Below are 19,350 nucleotides of genomic sequence, written 5' to 3'. Positions count from 1 at the left end.
CTAATTCTGAGTCATCGTTACTACACTCACTGGACATCAACTATTTGGAAATGCTGGCCGCCTACTATGGGTTAAAAGCATATTCATCTAAAATGCAGCACGTGCATGTTAGGTTACAGATCAATAATACTACGGTGGTGGCTTACGTTAACCACATGGGTGGCATAAAATCATTATCATGCGACAAATTGGTCAATGCAACATCGAATGGATGTTAGATCCAAAAATCTTTGCGAAAATTATTAAGCAATATTGAACGCCAGATATCGATTTGTTTGCATCTAGATTGAATCACCAGTTACCTATGTATGTGGCTTGGGAACCAGACCCAGAGGCAGCAGCGGTAGATGCTTTCACGCTGGATTGGGGAAATTTCTTCTTCTATGCTTTCCCTCCCTTCTGCCTCATCAGTCGGGTACTCCAGAAAATTCAGACTGACTCTGCTTCTGGAATTTTGGTCGTACCCGACTGGCCTACCCAACCATGGTTCCCAGTCCTTCACGACATGGTGGTCGAGTCACCAATGGTTTTCCAAAGTAACCCACAACTGCTGACTCACCCAGTATCCGGCATGAGTCACCCATGCCATCAATATATTAAACTCCTGGCTTGTAGGTTCTAAACAGACCTTACCAGGGACTGGGGCTATCAGAAAGAACAATCACCACCATGTCGGCAGCCCTGCGGAATTCCACAAAGAAGCAGTACCTGACGTACGTCAAAAAATGGGAGAAATACTGCTTGGACGCAGGGACAACGTATGACACAGCCACAATCACCGACGTGTTGGAGTTCCTGGCCCACTTACACCATGATGAGAAGATGAGCTACAGTGCCGTGAATACAGCACGAAGCGCCCTGTCTGCTTATCTTAAACCAACAGGACACCAGAGCATAGGGTCCCATCCACTAGTGATAAAACTCCTAAAGGATATTTATAACAACAAACCCCCAACACCCAGGTATACCCATGTATGGGATATTAATATGGTGTTATCACATCTCAGAGGATGGCCACCAGCTGGATCCCTCAGTCTAGAGGAATCTACTCTAAAAACACTTATGCTCATGGCTCTCGTATCTGCTCAAAGGGTCCAGTCATTACACAAGCTACGACTGGACAACATGGTAACTACCCCAGACTGCATCACATTTGTTATTCCAGATCTGGTTAAACAAAGCAGGCCAGGTATGCCCAACTCACCGATAATATTCCGGGCCTACCCACCAGAACCAAGGCTATGTGTTGTGACCCATCTCCAGAACTATGTAGACACGACCCAAAAACTTAGAGGGAGTGAAAAAGCCTTATGGGTCAGCCACAGAAAACCTTTTGGACGGGTAACTAGCCAAACCATTTCAAGGTGGCTAAAGCAGGTGCTGAAAGCTGCGGGAATTGATACTAACGTTTTTAAATCACATTCCACCAGGGCAGCATCAACATCAGCGGCGGAACACATGGACGTCCCAATAGATCACATCCTAAGTACGGCAGGATGGTCGAGGGAGTCGACATTCCGTAAATTTTATAATAAACCGCTGATGAAACCAGACCTGTTTGCAGAGAAAATTTTACAAACTGCAAATCTTTAATTTAAGCCCGGGGGAGCATTTTGAATTTTTGTTATTGTTAATAAACACTTTTGTTTTTAAAAACAAACAGATTCTTTGGTCATTAAGATACCACTTCCTCCCTCAAGAACTTCGGAAGCGAGTGATATAAAGCTGTTACACGGTTTGAAATCACAGACCTTGGAAATCTTCACATAGTCACTCACGTGACTCCGAAGTAAAATAGTAAGATTAAACGAGTACTTACCAGTACGTAGTTTGATCTGTATTTTATGAGGAGTTACGATGAGGGATTACGTGCCCTCCGCTCCCACCCTCATTATATGGATCAAACTGATGTCTCCTTAATCTTTACTATCTTCACTTCAAATATTGTGTCTATCGGTGATTCCACACCGCTGCTTGGAAGTATGCCGCGCCAGCGCACTGGGTGGGTTCTTCACGTAATCCCTCATCGTAACTCCTCATAAAATACAGATCAAACTTCGTACTGGTAAGTACTCGTTTAATCTTACTAATCTACATGTCTTTGGGAGGAAACCGGAGCACCCGGACAAAACCCACACGGCCACACGGAGAACATACAAACTCCGCACAGACAGCTCCTGAGGTCAGGATCAAACCCGGGGCTCGTGGCACTGTGGGGCAGCGACTCAATCACTACGTCACTGTACCGCCCTCATGCTCATGAAATAGAGGAGCAGAGATATTCAATGAACCTGGGCCCTCACATCCAATATACAATAGGTGCAGGAGTATTCGGCCCTTCGAGCCAACACCGCCATTCAATGTGATCATGGCTGATCATCCACAATCAGTACCCCGTTCCTGCCTTCTCCCCATATCCCCTGACTCCGCTATCTTTAAGAGCCCCATCTAGCTCTCTCTTGAAAGTATCCAGAGAACCAGCCACCACCACTACTGAGGCAGAGAATTCCACAGACTCGCAACTCTCTGTGAGAAAAAGTGCTTCCTCGTCCGTTCTAAATAGCTTACCCCTTATTGTTAAACTGTGGCCCCTGGTTCTGGACTCCCCCAACATCAGGAACATGTTTCCTGCCCCTATCGTGTCCAAACCCTTAATAATCTTATATATTTCAATAAGATCCCCTCTCAGCCTTCTAAACTCCAGAGTATACAAGCCCAGCCGCTCATTCTCTCAGCATATGACAGTCCCGCCATCCCGGGAATTAACCTTATAAACCTACGTTGCATTCCCTCAATAGCAAGAATATCCTTCCTCAAATTAGGTGACCATAACTGCACACAATACTCCAGGTGTGGTCTCACTAGGGCGCTGTACAACTGCAGAAGAACCTCTTTGCTCCTATACTCAACTCCTCTTGTAATAATGGCCAACATGCTATTCGCTTTCTTCACTGCCTGCTGTACCTGCATGCTTACTTTCATTAACTGATGAGTGATGAACAAGGACCCCCAGATCCCGTTGTACTTCCCCTTTTCCCAACTTGACACCATTTAGATAATATTCTGCCTTCCTGTTTTTGCTACCAAAGTGGATAACCTCACATTTATCCACGTTAAACTGCATCTGCCATGTATCTGCCCACTCACCCAACCTGTCCAATTCACCCTGCATCCTCATCCCTCAGGTGTATTCTAATGGTGGCCAGTAGTTCAAGGACTTATCCACTGAGTCTCTAAACCATACGGATAAAAAGAAGCTCCAATTCTGTTGAATTTGATCATGTCATCAAGTGTTGTTGCTGGATGTGGATGGGTAAACCGGAGTGCCCCCACATTGTAACCTGGGCTCCCGATCCCTGCCATTGCCACAATGTCACCCCAAGGATGCTGCACCCAGCTGGATTGCCATTTTCTTGCCTAGAATCTACATCCCGGACACCTCACGTGCACTTCAACCTCCTCAGTCCAGAGGAGGTTTATGAGAACGATCCCAGGAATGAGTGGGTTAACATATAATAAGCGTTTGAAGGCGCTGGGCCTGTACTCACTCGCTGGAGTATAGAAGGATGTCGGGGGGACCTCATTGAAACGTACCAAATAGTGAAAGGCCTGGATAGAGTGGATGCGGAGAGGATGTTTCCACCAGTGGGAGAGTCTAGGACCAGAGGTCATAGTCTCAGATTAAAAGGACAGTCCTTTAAGAAGGAGATGAGGAGGAATGTCTTATATCTGTGGTGAATCTGTGGAATTCATTGCCATAGGCTGTGGAGGCGGTCAATGGATATTTTTAATACAGCTGGATTCTTAATTAGCATGGGTTTCAGGGGGTCATGGGGAGAAGGAAGGAGAATGGTGTTAAGAGTGAAAGATAGATTAGCCATGATTGAATGCAGAGTAGGCTTGATGCGCCTAATTCTGCTCCTAGAACTAATGGACTTCAACACTTGAACCACTTTCAATTCCTAGACCCTATTGCCTCATCCCTACTGTGGGTGCCAGTCCCTTTCCACCTCCATTCCCCACCAAGAAGCTCTCACGACCGTTGGGTCCTTCCTTGGGGGGAAAAAGATTCCAACATCTGCAGATCATTGTGTTGACATTTTACTTTTCGTAATCCTACTTGGTAATACGATGACTACAGGGACTACTCAAAATGACCCTTAGTGCTCTCCTTGATGTGCCTCTTCTCTCTTTAGGAACTGAAGTTATTCGAGGCACATAGGACCGTTGATACCTGGAGCAAACAGTACAGTGCTGCAGTTGACAGCAAGGCCCAATTAGAAACTAAAATTATCTCACTCTCCAGGTAAGTAGAGCTGACTTAAGGTTTGCCATGTGTTTGTAAATCTTAGTTCTTTTGTGTGACTTTTCAGTGACTTTTTGATTCAATGATACTTTATTGCCACCTGCACTTGGGTACAGCGAAATGCTTTAATTTGTATACAACCCGTTAAAATCATACATAGAAACATATAAAATAGGTGCAGGAGTAGGCCATTCGGCCCTTCGAGCCTGCACCGCCATTCAATATGATCATGGCTGATCATCCAACTCAGTATCCTGTACCCGCCTTCTCTCAATACTCCCCGATCCCTTTAGCCACAAGGGCCACATCTAACTCCCTCTTAAATATAGCCAATGAACTGGCCTCAATGAACTTACAGCGGACCTCACCTAGATGGTACACAAGAGTCGCTCATGTTTCTGGTGCTGTCAAAGTTGTATAAAGTTCATTGAGAAGACCCAACTTCTGCTTGCAATGGTGAACCAGGCCTGCCATCGCACGTGGCAGCAAGTGCCCCCCCCCCCCCCCCCCCCACGGGTCCCCCTACATCTTGGTGGCCCCAGCACCAGGTTCGCCTACGTTCCAGGCCACCTTCCTCGCTCTTGGCGGTGTGGGTCCACCAATTTTGATCTCCGATATCGATGATTAGGCCTACCTGGAGGAGGTGGCTGACCTGGCACTCTGGTGCCTCCTCTTGAATGTCACTAAATCTAAGGAACAGATTGTGGACTTTCGAAAGGCACAATAACCTAGGACGTACACACCACTGGGGATAAATGGGACCGGTGGATAGGGTGAGCAGCTTTAAATACCTGGGAGTCCAAATCACAGAGGATCTGACATGGACAACACACACTGCCACACTGGTGAGTAAGGCCTTTACCACCTCAGGCAACTGAGGAAATTCAGAGTCTCTCTGAGGATCCTTCAATCCTTCTACCCTGTTGCTGTAGAAAACATCTTGTCCGGTAACATCTCAATCTGGTTTGGCAACAGCTCTGCCCAGGACTGGAAGGCTCTGTAGAGAATAGTTTGTTCGGCCAAACTACTCTCCCCCACGCCCCTGCAGGACCTATACACCAGGAGGTGCAGATCCAGAGCCAGCAAGATCATGAAGGCCCCCTACCACCCCAGCAACGGACTGTTCCAGCTGCTGCGGTCAGGCAAGCGCCTCAGCTGTCAAGCTGCGAAAACAGAGGATGAGACGGAGTTTCTTCCCACAGGCCATCTGATCTCTGTAAACTGATCTCACTGGGGCATAATTACTGCTGTATATTGTAAATGTAAAAAATGTAAATACTGGTTCTACTCTGTTCTGGTGTTTTGTACAATCTTGCAGGCATTGCCACTTTCATTTCACTGTACATCTTATATGTGTATGTGCCAAATAAAGTTGACTTGACTTTCCATATGCAGCTATTTGTTATCCGACTTACTGTTAGTTTTTAGTTTAGAGACAGAGCGCGGAAACAGACCCTGTGTATGCTACCTGTGTTTAATTTAGTGTGCGCTTGGTGAAAGTTTCCATCTTTAAAGCTGTGTCCCTTCCGTTTATTGCACCTTCCTCTGTGAACAGGAGGGTGGATGCCGTAAAGGAGCAGCTTACGAAAGGCACAGAAAGAGCCAAATTGACAAGCCACAACCTTCTGGACAAAATGCATGCCACCAGTTTGGAAACGGCCAGTCTCCAAATGGAAAATGCACAACTAAAGGTTCAGTAGAACAATTAAACACGAAAGTCTTTTGGAATTAAGAGGCACTTAATTTTATTGTTTAGTTTGAGCACCTTGGAACATTTTTCGACATGGAAGGTGATATATTAGGAAAAAAACATAGAATAGTACAGCACAGGAACAGGCCCTTGGGCCCACAATATCTGTACCGAACATGAGGCCAAGATAAACTAATCTCATCTGCGGGCAAATCGTCCATAACTTTCCATTCCCTGGATCATTCCTGGGTCAATATAGAAACCTCCTACATGCCACGGTCATATCTCATATATTTGATGCTTCTGCACAAGTTGATTATATGTTTGTGAGATAGCCCCCTGTGGGTAATAATGCCTTTGACAAATGGTGCCATGGATTTAGAAACATAGAAAATAGGAGTAGGCCTTTCGGCCTTTCGAGCCAGCACCGCCATTCAATATGATCATGGCTGATCATCCAGAATCAGTACCCAGTTCCTGCTTTCCCCTCATATCCCTTGATTCCGTTAACCCTAAGAGCTATATCCAACTTTCTCTTGAAAACATCCAGTGAATTGGCCTCCATTGCCTTCAGTGGCAGAGAATTCTACAGATTCACAACTCTCTGGGTGAAAGTTTGACATTGATCACCTTTCTTCAAAATCTCCACAATCGCCACAACAGCTCTTTTATTTACTTCATTTCCTCCATACTATTTCTTAAATTTCTCAATAACATGGCAGGAGGCCATTCAGCCTTTTAATCCTATGTCGGCTCTTAGACCATTCCCATCAGTCCCATAACAACACTTACCTAGTAGCCTATTGAGGTTAATAAATATCATTAAGAAACTATTAACTAATAACCCCTCTCTCGTTCCTATGCCCCCTCCACCCCAGTGTGCACCCATGTCTCCCACGAGGAAAGAAGTAGAGGTTTATGGGTCTCATGCGGGTACATGGGATTGGCATCATAAACACCATGAATAAGATGGGCTGAAGGAGCTATTTTCTATGATATGCGATCCTCTAACTTTTAGCTTCCCTTACCCCTGGGATAAATATTTTTAGTTACATTTAAAGATACAGTTCGGCCCACCAACCAGCGATCCCCCATACACTAACGCTATCCTTCACGTACAATGGACAATTTACAATTTTACCGAAGCCAATTAGCCTTTGGAGTGCGGGAGGAAACCGGAGCACCCGGAGAAAACTCACGCAGTCACGTGGAGAACGTGCAAACTCCGTGCAGACAGCACCCGTGGTCAGGATCGAACCCGGGTCTGTGGCGCTGTAAGGCAGCAACTCTACCGCTGCGCCACTGTGCCGCCCCTTATTATGTCCGATAATCTTCTAGAGTTTCTTTCGTCTTCAGTTGAGACCTTTACAGTTTTAATAGATGGTTTTCATTGGCATTTAATGTCAATTTGTAGGAATTGGGCTCTTGTTTCCTGGTGATATTCAGAAAGCCGAGGTCAAGTCAATTCTTCATCCATGGCTTTGTTTCCCACATTATTTTAAATTGCATTACTTTTATCCATTCCAGAGGAGCCACTGATTTACTGTTCGCTTAGCCAGAACATTTTACACTGCAGAGACCTGTATGTGACTTTCTCCCCCGCAAAGAAATGATCCTCAACATGAAGTCAGGAATATGTGTCAGAGGCGGCACAGTGGCACAGCAATAGAGTTGCTGACTTACAGTGCCTGCAGCGCCTGAAATCCGTGTTTGAGCCCAACAACTGGTGCGTGTTTGTACGGAGTTTTACGGCCTCCCCGTGACCGTTTGGGTTTTCTCCCAGATCTTCAGTTTCCTCCCACACTCCAAAGACAGGTTTGAAGGTTAATGCTCAAGTTCACAAGTTATAGGAGTAGAATTAGGCCATTCGGCTCATCGAGTCCACTCCGCCATTCAATCATGACTGATCTCAGCCTCCCAATCTCATTTTCCTGCCTTCTCCCCATAACCCTCGACACCCGTTGGCTAGGTATAAATGTAAATTGTCCCTAGTGTGTGTGGGATAGTGTTAGTGCGCGGGGATCGCTGGTTGGTGCGGACCTTGTGGGCCAAAGGGCCTGTTTCCGGATTGTATTTCTAAACTAAACCAAAAAGGTAGACACAAAGTTCTGGAGTAGCTCAGCGGGTCAGGCTGCATCTCTGGAAAAAAATTGATAGGTAACATTTCGGGTCAGGACCGTTGTTCTTATTTGAATAGAGGTCTCCACTATATTTTTAATTCAGTCACTAACCTGTCACAGTGGCTGTGAGAATACAGAAACCCGAAAATGATGTGATGATGTTGTCATTCACAGGCCTCGCTAACAGCTTTGGAAGAGAGAGCAGTAATAACAGCAACAGAACTGATGCAGCTCCAAGCTAAAGCCAAACAACTGGAGGAGGCTGTTGTGCAATACGAAACTCAGGTATTAAACATTTATCCAGCCAAACCCAGCTGTTTATGAGGCAGCTGGAATGAGGAAATTTCTTAAAGCTCAGAAGCTAAACATTGTAAAGTCGGCATAAAATGCTGGAGTAACTCAGCAGGACAGGCAGCATCTCTGTAGAGAAGGAATGGGTGACGTTTTGTGTCAAGACCCTTCTTCAGACTTCAATCTGCACTGCAGGCTGAAGTGACTTCTTGCATGTATAGGAAAAAACAGTAGATGCTGGTTTACGCCGAGGATAGGCACAAAATTCTGAAGTAACTCAGCGGGACAGGCAGCATCTTAGGAGAGAAGGAATTGGGTGACGTTTTAGAAACATAGAAACATAGAAATTAGGTGCAGGAGTAGGCCATTCGGCCCTTCGAGCCTGCACCGCCATTCAATATGATCATGGCTGATCATCCAACTCAGTATCCCGTACCTGCCTTCTCTCCATACCCCCTGATCCCCTTAGCCACAAGGGCCACATTAACTCCCTCTTAAATATAGCCAATGAACTGGCCTCAACTACCATCTGTGGCAGAGAGTTCCAGAGATTCACCACTCTCTGTGTGAAAAAAGTTCTTCTCATCTCGGTTTTAAAGGATTTCCCCTTTATCCTTAAGCTGTGACCCCTTGTCCTGGACTTCCCTAACATCGGGAACAATCTTCCTGCATCTAGCCTGTCCAACCCCTTAAGAATTTTGTAAGTTTCTATAAGATCCCCTCTCAATCTTCTAAATTCTAGAGAGTATAAACCAAGTCTATCCAGTCTTTCTTCATAAGACAGTCCTGACATCCCAGGAATCAGTCTGGTGAACCGTCTCTGCACTCCCTCTATGGCAATAATGTCCTTCCTCAGATTTGGAGACCAAAACTGTACGCAATACTCCAGGTGTGGTCTCACCAAGACCCTGTCCAGGGAGAAGGGTCTCGAACCGAAATGTCACCCATTCATTCTATCCAGAGATGTTCCCTGTCCCACTGAGTTACTCCAGTATTTTGTGTCTTCTGTGTAAACCAGCATCTACATTTCCTTCCTACACCTTGCAAAGTTGTCATGGACCCAGTTGAAAGTTGCCTCATGAAACCCAGCGCGACTGACAGCATCTCTGGAAAGCGGGGATAGGTTCCAGGGATGAGTCCGAAGAAGAGTCCCAATCCAAAACGTTCCATATCTATCTCCTCCAAAGATGCTGCCTGACCTGCTGAGTTACTCCAGCACTTTGTCTCAGAATATAAATCATGTTCTTCATTATTTATCCTCGTAGTTATTATTATTTATTCTATTAATTATTTATTCTAGTAATTTTGTTCTTCCAGGAGCAGTGTATTATATATAGAATATGGTTTGAAACTTGCATTTATCAATCAGTAGTGTTGTGGAGACCTACAGAAGGTTATTGGACATAAGTATATATGTCACGATAGTTATATTTGTCACTACCAACATTAGATCCTGTTCTTATAGGCATCAGCCGATGAATTGAAGGCTGATCTTGAAAAGGCTGCAGTAGTAAGCAGGCGGATAAGAGATATGGGAGATACAGAAAAAGTAAGTCATCAACTGCATCTTGCATTTAAAGGTGTCATTTTCCTTTAATATTCAGATTCAAATTAGGTTATTGGGTTTTCTCTTACACTTTACAGGGCCAGTGGACACAGGAAATGTCTCAAATGCTTTTCATGAATGACTCAAACATCTATTCCAGAACACTGTGTAGTGTTGAGGCTTTATAAGGTGCTAGGAGGGAACGATGGACCAGCATTGGTTGAATGGCGGTAGATGGATGGGCCAAACGGCCCAATTCTACTCCTATCACATATGAACTTATCAACATTTGAGATATTGTGAGCAGTTTTGGGCCCCATATCTGTGGAAGGATGTGCTGACGTTGGAGAGGACCCAGAGGAAGTTTACAGGGATGATTCGGTTAATGCATGCGGAATGTTTGAGGGCTCTGGGCCTGTAGTCACTGGAGTTTAGAAGGATGAGGGGGATCTCATTGAAATCTACCAAATAATGAAAGAGTGGATTATGAGAGGATGTTCCCAGCAGTGGGAGAGGTTTGGACAAGAGTGGCAAAGCCTCAGAATATAAGGGCATAGCTTTAGGATGGAGATGAGGAGGGATTTCTTTAGACAAAGGGAGGTGAATCTGTGGAATTAGAAACATAGAAACGTAGAAATTAGGTGCAGGAGTAGGCCATTCGGCCCTTCGAGCCAGCACCGCCATTCAATATGATCATGGCTGATCATCCAACTCAGTATCCCGTACCTGCCTTCTCTCCATATCCCCTGATCCCCTAAGCCACAAGGGCCACATCTAACTCCCTCTTAAATATAGCCAATGAACTGGCCTCAACTACCCTCTGTGTCAGAGAGTTCCAGAGATTCACCACTCTCTGTGTGAAAAAAGTTCCTCTCATCTCGGTTTTAAAGGATTTCCCCCTTATCCTTAAGCTGTGACCCCTTGTCCTGGACTTCCCTAACATCGGGAACAATCTTCCTGCATCTAGCCTGTCCAACCCCTTAAGAATTTTGTACGTTTCTATAAGGTCCCCTCTCAATCTCCTAAATTCTAGAGAGTATAAACCAAGTCTATCCAGTCTTTCTTCATAAGACAGTCCTGACATCCCAGGAATCAGACGTCTCTGACTCCCTCTATGGCAATAATGTCCTTCCTCAGATTTGGAGACCAAAACTGTACGCAATACTCCAGGTGTGGTCTCACCAAGACCCTGTACAACTGCAGTAGAACCTCCCTGCTCCTATATTCAAATCCTTTTGCAATGAAAGCTAACATACCATTCGCTTTCTTTACTGCCTGCTGCACCTGCATGCCTACCTTCAATGACTGGTGTACCATGACACCCAGGTCTCGCTGCATCTCCCCCTTTCCCAATCGGCCACCATTTAGATAATAGTCTGCTTTCCCGTTTTTGCCACCAAAATGGATAACCTCACATTTATCCACATTATACTGCATCTGCCAAACATTTGCCCACTCACCCAGCCTATCCAAGTCACCTTGCAGTCTCCTAGCATCCTCCTCACAGCTAACACTGCCCCCCAGCTTAGTGTCATCCGCAAACTTGGAGATATTGCCTTCAATTCCCTCATCCAAATCATTAATATATATTGTAAATAGCTGGGGTCCCAGCACTGAGCCTTGCGGTACCCCACTAGTCACTGCCTGCCATTGTGAAAAGGACCCGTTTACTCCTACTCTTTGCTTCCTGTTTGCCAGCCAGTTCTCTATCCACATCAATACTGAACCCCCAATGCCGTGTGCTTTAAGTTTGTATACTAATCTCTTATGTGGAACCTTGTCGAAAGCCTTCTGGAAGTCCAGATACACCACATCCACTGGTTCTCCCCTATCCACACTACTAGTTACATCCTCAAAAAATTCTATAAGATTCGTCAGACATGATTTACCTTTCGTAAATCCATGCTGACTTTGTCCAATGATTTCACCACTTTCCAAATGTGCTGCTATCCCATCTTTAATAACTGACTCTAGCAGTTTCCCCACTACCGATGTTAGACTAACTGGTCTGTAAATCTCCATTTTCTCTCTCCCTCCCTTCTTAAAAAGTGGGGTTACGTTTGCTACCCGCCAATCTTCAGGAACTACTCCAGAATCTCAAGAGTTTTGAAAGATTATTACTATTGCATCCACTATTTCTGGAGCTACTTCCTTAAGTACTCTGGGTTGCAGCCTATCTGACACTGGGGATTTATCGGCCTTTAATCCATTCAATTTACCCAACACCACTTCCCGGCTAACCTGGATTTCACTCAATTCCTCCAACTCCTTTGACCCGCGGTCCCCTGCTATTTCCGGCAAATTATTTATGTCTTCCTTAGTGAAGACGGAACCAAAGTAGTTATTCGATTGGTCCGCCATATCCTTGTTCCCCATGATCAACTCACCTGTTTCTGACTGCAAGGGACCTACATTTGTTTTAACTAATCTCTTTCTTTTCACATATCTATAAAAATTTTGCAGTCAGTTTTTATGTTCCCTGCCAGTTTTCTTTCATAATCTATTTTTCCTTTCCTAATTAAGCCCTTTGTCCTCCTCTGCTGGTCTTTGAATTTCTCCCAGTGCTGCTTTTTCTGGCTAATTTGTACGCATCATCCTTCGCTTTGATACTATCCCTGATTTCCCTTGTTATCCACGGATGTACTACCTTCCCTGATTTATTCTTTTGCCAAACTGGGATGAACAATTTTTGTAGTTCATCCATGCAGTCTTTAAATGTCTTCCATTGCATATCCACCGTCAACCCTTTTAGAATTAATTGCCAGTCAATCTTGGCCAATTCACGTCTCATACCCTCAAAGTTACCTTTCTTTAAGTTCAGAACCATTGTTTCTGAATTAACAATGTCACTCTCCATCCTAATGAAGAACTCAACCATATTATGGTCACTCTTGCCCAAGGGGGCACGTACAACAAGATTGCTAACTAACCCTTCCTCATTATTCAATACCCAGTCTAAAATAGCCTGCTCTCTCGTTGGTTCCTCTACATGTTGAATTAGATAACTATCCTGCATACATTCCAAGAAATCCTCTTCCTCAACACCCCTGCCAATTTGATTCACCCAATCTATATGTAGATTGAAGTCACCCATTATAACTGTTTTGCCTTTGTCGCACGCATTTCTAATTTCCTGTTTGATACCATCTCCAACTTCACTACTACTGTTAGGTGGCCTGTACACAACACCCACCAGCGTTTTCTGCCCCTTAGTGTTTCGCAGTTCTACCCATACCGATTCCACATCCTCCAAACTAATGTCCTTCCTTTCCATTGCATTAATCCCCTCTCTAATCAGTAACGCTACCCCACCTCCTTTTCCTTTCTCTCTATCCCTCCTGCATATTGAATATCCCTGGATGTTCAGCTCCCAGCCTTGGTCACCCTGGAGCCATGTCTCCGTGATCCCAACTATATCATAGTCATTAATAGCTATCTGCACATTCAACTCATCCACCTTATTACGAATGCTCCTTGCATTGAGACACAAAGCCTTCAGGCTTGTTTTTACAACACTCTTACCCCTTATACAATTATGTTGAAAAGTGTCCCTTTTTGATTTTTGCCCTGGTTTTGTCTGCCTGCCACTTTTACTTTTCACCTTGCTACCTATTGCTTCTACCCTCATTTTACACCCCTCGGTCTCTACGCTCACACATTTAAGAAACCCTTTCCCTTTAACTCCATCCTCCACTATCCCATTCGACACCCCACCCCCCTTATTCAGTTTAAAGCCACCCGTGTAGCAGTGGCAAACCTGCCTGCCAGAATGCTGGTCCCACACCTGTTAAGATGCAATCCGTCCCTTTTGTACAGTTCCCCCTTACCCCAAAACAGATCCCAGTGATCTAAGAATCTAAATCCCTGCCCCTGCACCAGTTCCTCAGCCACACGTTCAGGTCCCGTATCTCCCTGTTCCTGCTCTCGCCAGCACGGGGAACTGGAAGCAAACCGGAGATAACAACCCTGGAGGTCCTGCTTTTCAACATTTTTCCGAGCTCTCTAAAGTCACGCTGCAGAATATTCATCCCCTTTTTTCTGACATCGTTTGTGCCGACATGCACTACCACTTCCGGATGTTCACCTTCGCCCTTGAGGATTTTCTGCACTCTGTCCGTGACATCCTGGATCCTGGCACCGGGAAGGCAGCACACCATCCTCGCATCCCCATCTGTTGCTGCAGAAACCGCTGTCCGTACCTCTCACGATGGAGTCTCCCACTACAATGGCCTTGCCTGCCTTAGGCCTTTTTGGTTTTGGCCCAACAGCCCTATTCGCATCGCAAGCCAGTCCGCCACTCACGTCTTCTGTCCCAACAGCTTCTAAGCGGATGAACCTGTTTACAAGAGGTACACCACCCGGGGACATTGGCATTCCATGCTTCCCTCCCTTTCTCACTGTCTCCCACCTTCTCTCTTCCAGTACCTTAGGTGTAACAATCGTACTGTAGGACTTGTCGAGGAACGACTCAGTTTCTCGTACGAACCGGAGGTCATCCACTTGCTTCTCCAGTTCCCCAACACGGCCCTTCAGGAGCTCTACCTGGATGCATTTTTCGCATTTGTAGCAGCCAGAGGCACCAGCGGTGTCCTTGACCTCCCACATACTGCAAGCATCGCACTGAATCAGCTTGCCTGACATCTCCTTCTTTTGTCTCTACCTCTCAAGCGTATTGCGTGGTCTCCTCTCCGAAGACTCTCGAGCCAAAGACTCACACTTTTCTCACAGGGCACTTCCCTCACTAGGCCGTTCACTCACTGCCGCTTGCTAAGAGCTGTCCTGCTTAAATTGACTGATAAATTGCCTGATTTACCAATTTACAAAGCAAATTCCTCAGTTTTCAACTGTTTTCACCCCTCTGACTCACTTCTCTCCTCCCACTTGGGCTAGAGCCAATCAGTCGTATTTCTTGCTAATCTGCTGTTGCTGTTGTTCCTCCCAAATCTACAGCAGTTCTGAACAAAGACTGTCCGTCCTTGGCCTTTAACCGTTTTCACCCCTCTCCTCCCACTTGGGCTAGAGCCAATCAGTCGTATCTCTTGCTAATCTGCTGTTGCTGTTGTTCCTCCCAAATCTACAGCAGTTCATTGCAACAGATAGCTGCAGAGGCCAATATAATGGCTATTTTTAAAGCAGAGACATAGGCTTGTGTGTAGTAAGGGTGTCAAAGGTCTTGTCGAAGGGAGGGGCAGGAGAATGGGGTTGAGAGGGAAATATAGATTGGCCATCATCAAATGGCCAAAGGGCACTCGATGGGCTGAATGGCCTAATTCTGCCCCTGAGTCTTTTGACCTTAGTGCATCAGTAAACAATTTTTATGATTGCACTTTAATTTCTTAAACATTTGGGAATATTTGTTATTCTCCAGAATTTGTTCTCTGAACGGGTGAAGGGAGTGAATTTGACAGCAACGTTCGAAAATAAATTGAATGGCGATGTTAACAAGACAAGCATTAGCAGGGCTGAGGGAACCAGGCAGTGGGTGCGATTGAAGTGGCTCATTTAAAAAGCTGATTACCTGTACTAGCCTTGATCCTGCACTGTGGATGCCTTGATTGTAATCATGTATAATCATTTTTTGGTGACTGAATAGCAGATAACAAAAAAGCTCTTCATCAGTAACATGTTCCCTATGTTGGGGGAGTCCAGAACCAGTGGCCACAGTTTAAGAATAAGGGGTAAGCCATTTAGAACGGAGATGAGGAAACACTTTTTCTCACAGAGAGTTTGAAAAATGGTGCCATGGATTTAGAAACATAGAAAATAGGTGCAGGAGTCGGCCTTTCGGCCTTTCATGGCTCATCATCCAGAATCAGTACCCAGTTCCTGCGTTCCCCTCATATCCCTTGATTCCGTTAACCCTAAGAGCTATATCCAACTTTCTTTTGAAAACATCCAGTGAATTGACCTCCATTGCCTTCAGTGGCAGAGAATTCTACAGATTCACAACTCTCTGATGTGAAAAAGTTTGACATTGATCACCTTTCTTCAAAATCTCCACAATCGCCACAATAGCTCTTTTATTTTCTTCATTTCCTCCATACTATTTCTCAAATTTCTCAATAACATGGCAGGAGGCCATTCAGCCTTTCAATCCTATGTCGGCTCTTAGACCATTCCCATCAGTCCCATAACAACACTTACCTAGTAGCCTATTGAGGTTAATAAATAACATTAAGAAACTATTAACTAATAATTCCTCTCTTGTTCCTATGCCCCCTCCACCCCAGTGTGCACCCATGTCTCCCACGAGGAAAGAAGTAGAGGTTTATGGGTCTCATGCGGGTACATGGGATTGGCATCATAAACACCATGAATAAGATGGGCTGAAGGAGCTCTTTTCTGTGATATGAGATTCTCTAACTTTTAGCTTCCCTTACCCCTGGGATAAATACTTTTAGGTACATTTAAAGATACAGTTCAGCCCACCGACCAGCGATCCTCCATACACTAACGCAATCCTTCACGCACAATGAGCAATTTACAATTTTACCGAAGCCAATTAGCCACTGATTTACTGTTCTCTTAGCCAGAACATTTTACACTGCAGAGACCTGTATGTGACTTTCTCCCCCGCAAAGAAATGATCCTCAACATGAAGTCAGGAATATGTGTCAGAGGCGGCACAGTGGCGCAGCAGTAGAGTTGTTGCCTTACAGTGCCTGCAGCGCCTGAAATCCGTGTTCGATCCCAACAACTGGTGCGTGTTTATACGGAGTTTTACGGCCTCCCCGTGACCGCTTGGGTTTTCTCCGAGACCTTCAGTTTCCTGCCACACTCCAAAGACAGTTTTGAAGGTTAATGCTCAAGTTCACAAGTTATAGGAGTAGAATTAGGCCATTCGGCTCATCGAGTCCACTCCGCCATTCAATCATGACAGATCTCAGCCTCCTAATGTCATTTTCCTGCCTTTTCCCCATAACCCTCGACACCCGTTGGCTAGGTATAAATGTAAATTGTCCCTAGTGTGTGTGGGTTAGTGTTAATGCGTGGGAATCGCTGGTCGGTGCGGACTCAGTGGGCCAAAGGGCCTGTTTCCGGATTGCATTTCTAAACTAAACCAAAAAGGTAGACACAAAGTTCTGGAGTAGCTCAGCGGGTCAGGCTGCATCTCTGGAAAAAAATTGATAGGTAACATTTCGGGTCAGGACCGTTGTTCTTATTTGAATAGAGGTCTCCACTATATTTTTAATTCAGTCACTAACCTGTCACAGTGGCTGTGAGAATACAGAAACCCGAAAATGATGTGATGATGTTGTCATTCACAGGCCTCGCTAACAGCTTTGGAAGAGAGAGCAGTAATAACAGCAACAGAACTGATGCAGCTCCAAGCCAAAGCCAAAGCCAAACAACTGGAGGAGGCTGTTGTGCAATACGAAACTCGGGTATTAAACATTTATCCAGCCAAACCCAGCTGTTTATGAGGCAGCTGGAATGAGGAAATTTCTTAAAGCTCAGAAGATAAACATTGTAAAGTCGTCATAAAATGCTGGAGTAACTCAGCAGGACAGGCAGCATCTCTGTAGAGAAGGAATGGGTGACGTTTCGTGTCAAGACCCTTCTTCAGACTTCAATCTGAACTGCAGGCTGAAGTGACTTCTTGCATGTATAGGAAAGAACAGTAGATGCTGGTTTACGCCGAGGATAGGCACAAAATTCTGGAGTAACTCAGCGGGACAGGCAGCATCTTGGGAGAGAAGGAATTGGGTGACGTTTTGGGTCCAGGGAGAAGGGTCTCGAACCGAAATGTCACCCATTCTTTCTATCCAGAGATGTTGCCTGTCCCACTGAGTTACTCCAGTATGTTGTGTCTACTGTGTAAACCAGCATCTACAGTTCCTTCCTACACCTTGCAAAGTTGTCATGGATCCAGGTGAAAGTTGCCTAGCTTGACCAACAAAAGAAAATCAGGAAACTCTTGCGTGCATGAGAAAATATAGCTGAATTTTGATATTCAGTTTAACTTTTTGCAAGTGTTAAACTATATCCAAATGTAAACGGCTTGGTCTGATTGGTCAGTTGTACTTTGAGCTTGGGTCATATCAAGAATGGCGGAGAAAGGAACTGCAGCGGCTGGTTTTGAAAAAAGGGCACAAATTGCTGGAGTAACCCAGCGGGACTGACAGCATCTCTGGAAAGCGGGGATAGGTTCCAGGGATGAGTCCGAAGAAGAGTCCCAATCCAAAACGTTCCATATCTATCTCCTCCAAAGATGCTGCCTGACCTGCTGAGTTACTCCAGCACTTTGTCTCAGAATGTGAATCATGTTCTTCATTATTTATTCTCGTAGTTATTATTATTTATTCTATTAATTATTTATTCTAGTAGTTTTGTTCTTCCAGGAGCAGTGTATTAAATATAGAATATGGTTTGAAACTTGCATTTGTCAATCAGTAGTGTTGTGGAGACCTACAGAAGGTTATTGGACATAAGTATATATGTCACAATAGTTATATTTGTCACTACCAACATTAGATCCTGTTCTTATAGGCATCAGCCGATGAATTGAAGGCTGATCTTGAAAAGGCTGCAGTAGAAAGTATGTGGATAAGAGATATGGGAGATACAGAAAAAGTAAGTCATCAACTGCATCTTGAATTTAAAGGTGTAATTTTCCTTTAATATTCAGATTCAAATGAGGTTATTGGGTCTTCTCTTACACTTTACAGGGCCAGTGGACACAGGAAATGTCTCAAATGCTCTTCATGAATGACTCAAACATCTATTCCAGAACACTGTGTGGTGTTGAGGCTTTATAAGGTGCTAGGAGGGAGCGATGGACCAGCATTGGTTGAATGGCGGTAGACTGGATGGGCCGAACGGCCCAATTCTACTCCTATCACATATGAACTTATCAACATTTGAGATATTGTGAGCAGTTTTGGGCCCCATATCTGCGGAAGGATGTGCTGGCGTTGGAGAGGGCCCAGAGGAAGATTACGGGGATGATTGGGTTAATGTATGCGGAATGTTTGAGGGCTCTAGGCCTGTAGTCACTGGAGTTTAGAAGGATGAGGGGGATCTCATTGAAATCTACCGAATAATGAAAGGCTTAGATAGAGTGGATTATGAGAGGATGTTTCCAGCAGTGGGAGAGGTTAGGACGAGAGTGGCAAAGCCTCAGAATAAAAGAGCATAGCATTAGGATGGAGATGAGGAGGAATTTCTTTAGACAAAGGGGGGTGAATCTGTGGAATTAATTGCAACAGATAGCTGCGGAGGCCAAGATAATGGCTATTTTTAAAGCAGAGACATAGGCTTGCGAGTAGTAAGGGTGTCAAAGGTCTTGTTGAAGGGAGGGGCAGGAGAATGGGGTTGAGAAATATAGATTGGCCATCATCAAATGGCCAAAGGGCACTCGATGGGCTGAATGGCCTAATTCTGCCCCTGAGTCTTT

General features: G+C 45.0%; 1 protein-coding gene across 3 annotated transcripts in view; it reads left to right on the top strand.

The window, feature by feature from the left end:
- Window positions 1-19,350, top strand: part of LOC129716479 (protein BCAP-like) — a 64,715-nt gene that overhangs the window by 26,917 nt on the left and 18,448 nt on the right. For 2 of the 3 annotated variants that reach the window (XM_055666344.1, XM_055666343.1), the window contains exons 10-15: window positions 4,197-4,306; window positions 5,862-5,997; window positions 8,291-8,401; window positions 9,873-9,956; window positions 17,222-17,338; window positions 18,444-18,527. In XM_055666344.1, the coding sequence (XP_055522319.1) occupies window positions 4,197-4,306; window positions 5,862-5,997; window positions 8,291-8,401; window positions 9,873-9,956; window positions 17,222-17,338; window positions 18,444-18,527 (642 nt within the window). The remainder of the gene's footprint in view (window positions 1-4,196; window positions 4,307-5,861; window positions 5,998-8,290; window positions 8,402-9,872; window positions 9,957-17,221; window positions 17,339-18,443; window positions 18,528-19,350) is intronic. The other variant, XM_055666345.1, reaches the window with a different exon arrangement.

This window comes from Leucoraja erinacea, unplaced genomic scaffold (assembly GCF_028641065.1).
Source record: "Leucoraja erinacea ecotype New England unplaced genomic scaffold, Leri_hhj_1 Leri_243S, whole genome shotgun sequence".
Classification (NCBI taxonomy): Eukaryota; Metazoa; Chordata; class Chondrichthyes; order Rajiformes; family Rajidae; genus Leucoraja; species Leucoraja erinaceus.
The sequence above is the reverse complement of the archived record's forward strand: the minus strand, read 5'-3'. Positions and strand labels throughout refer to the sequence as shown.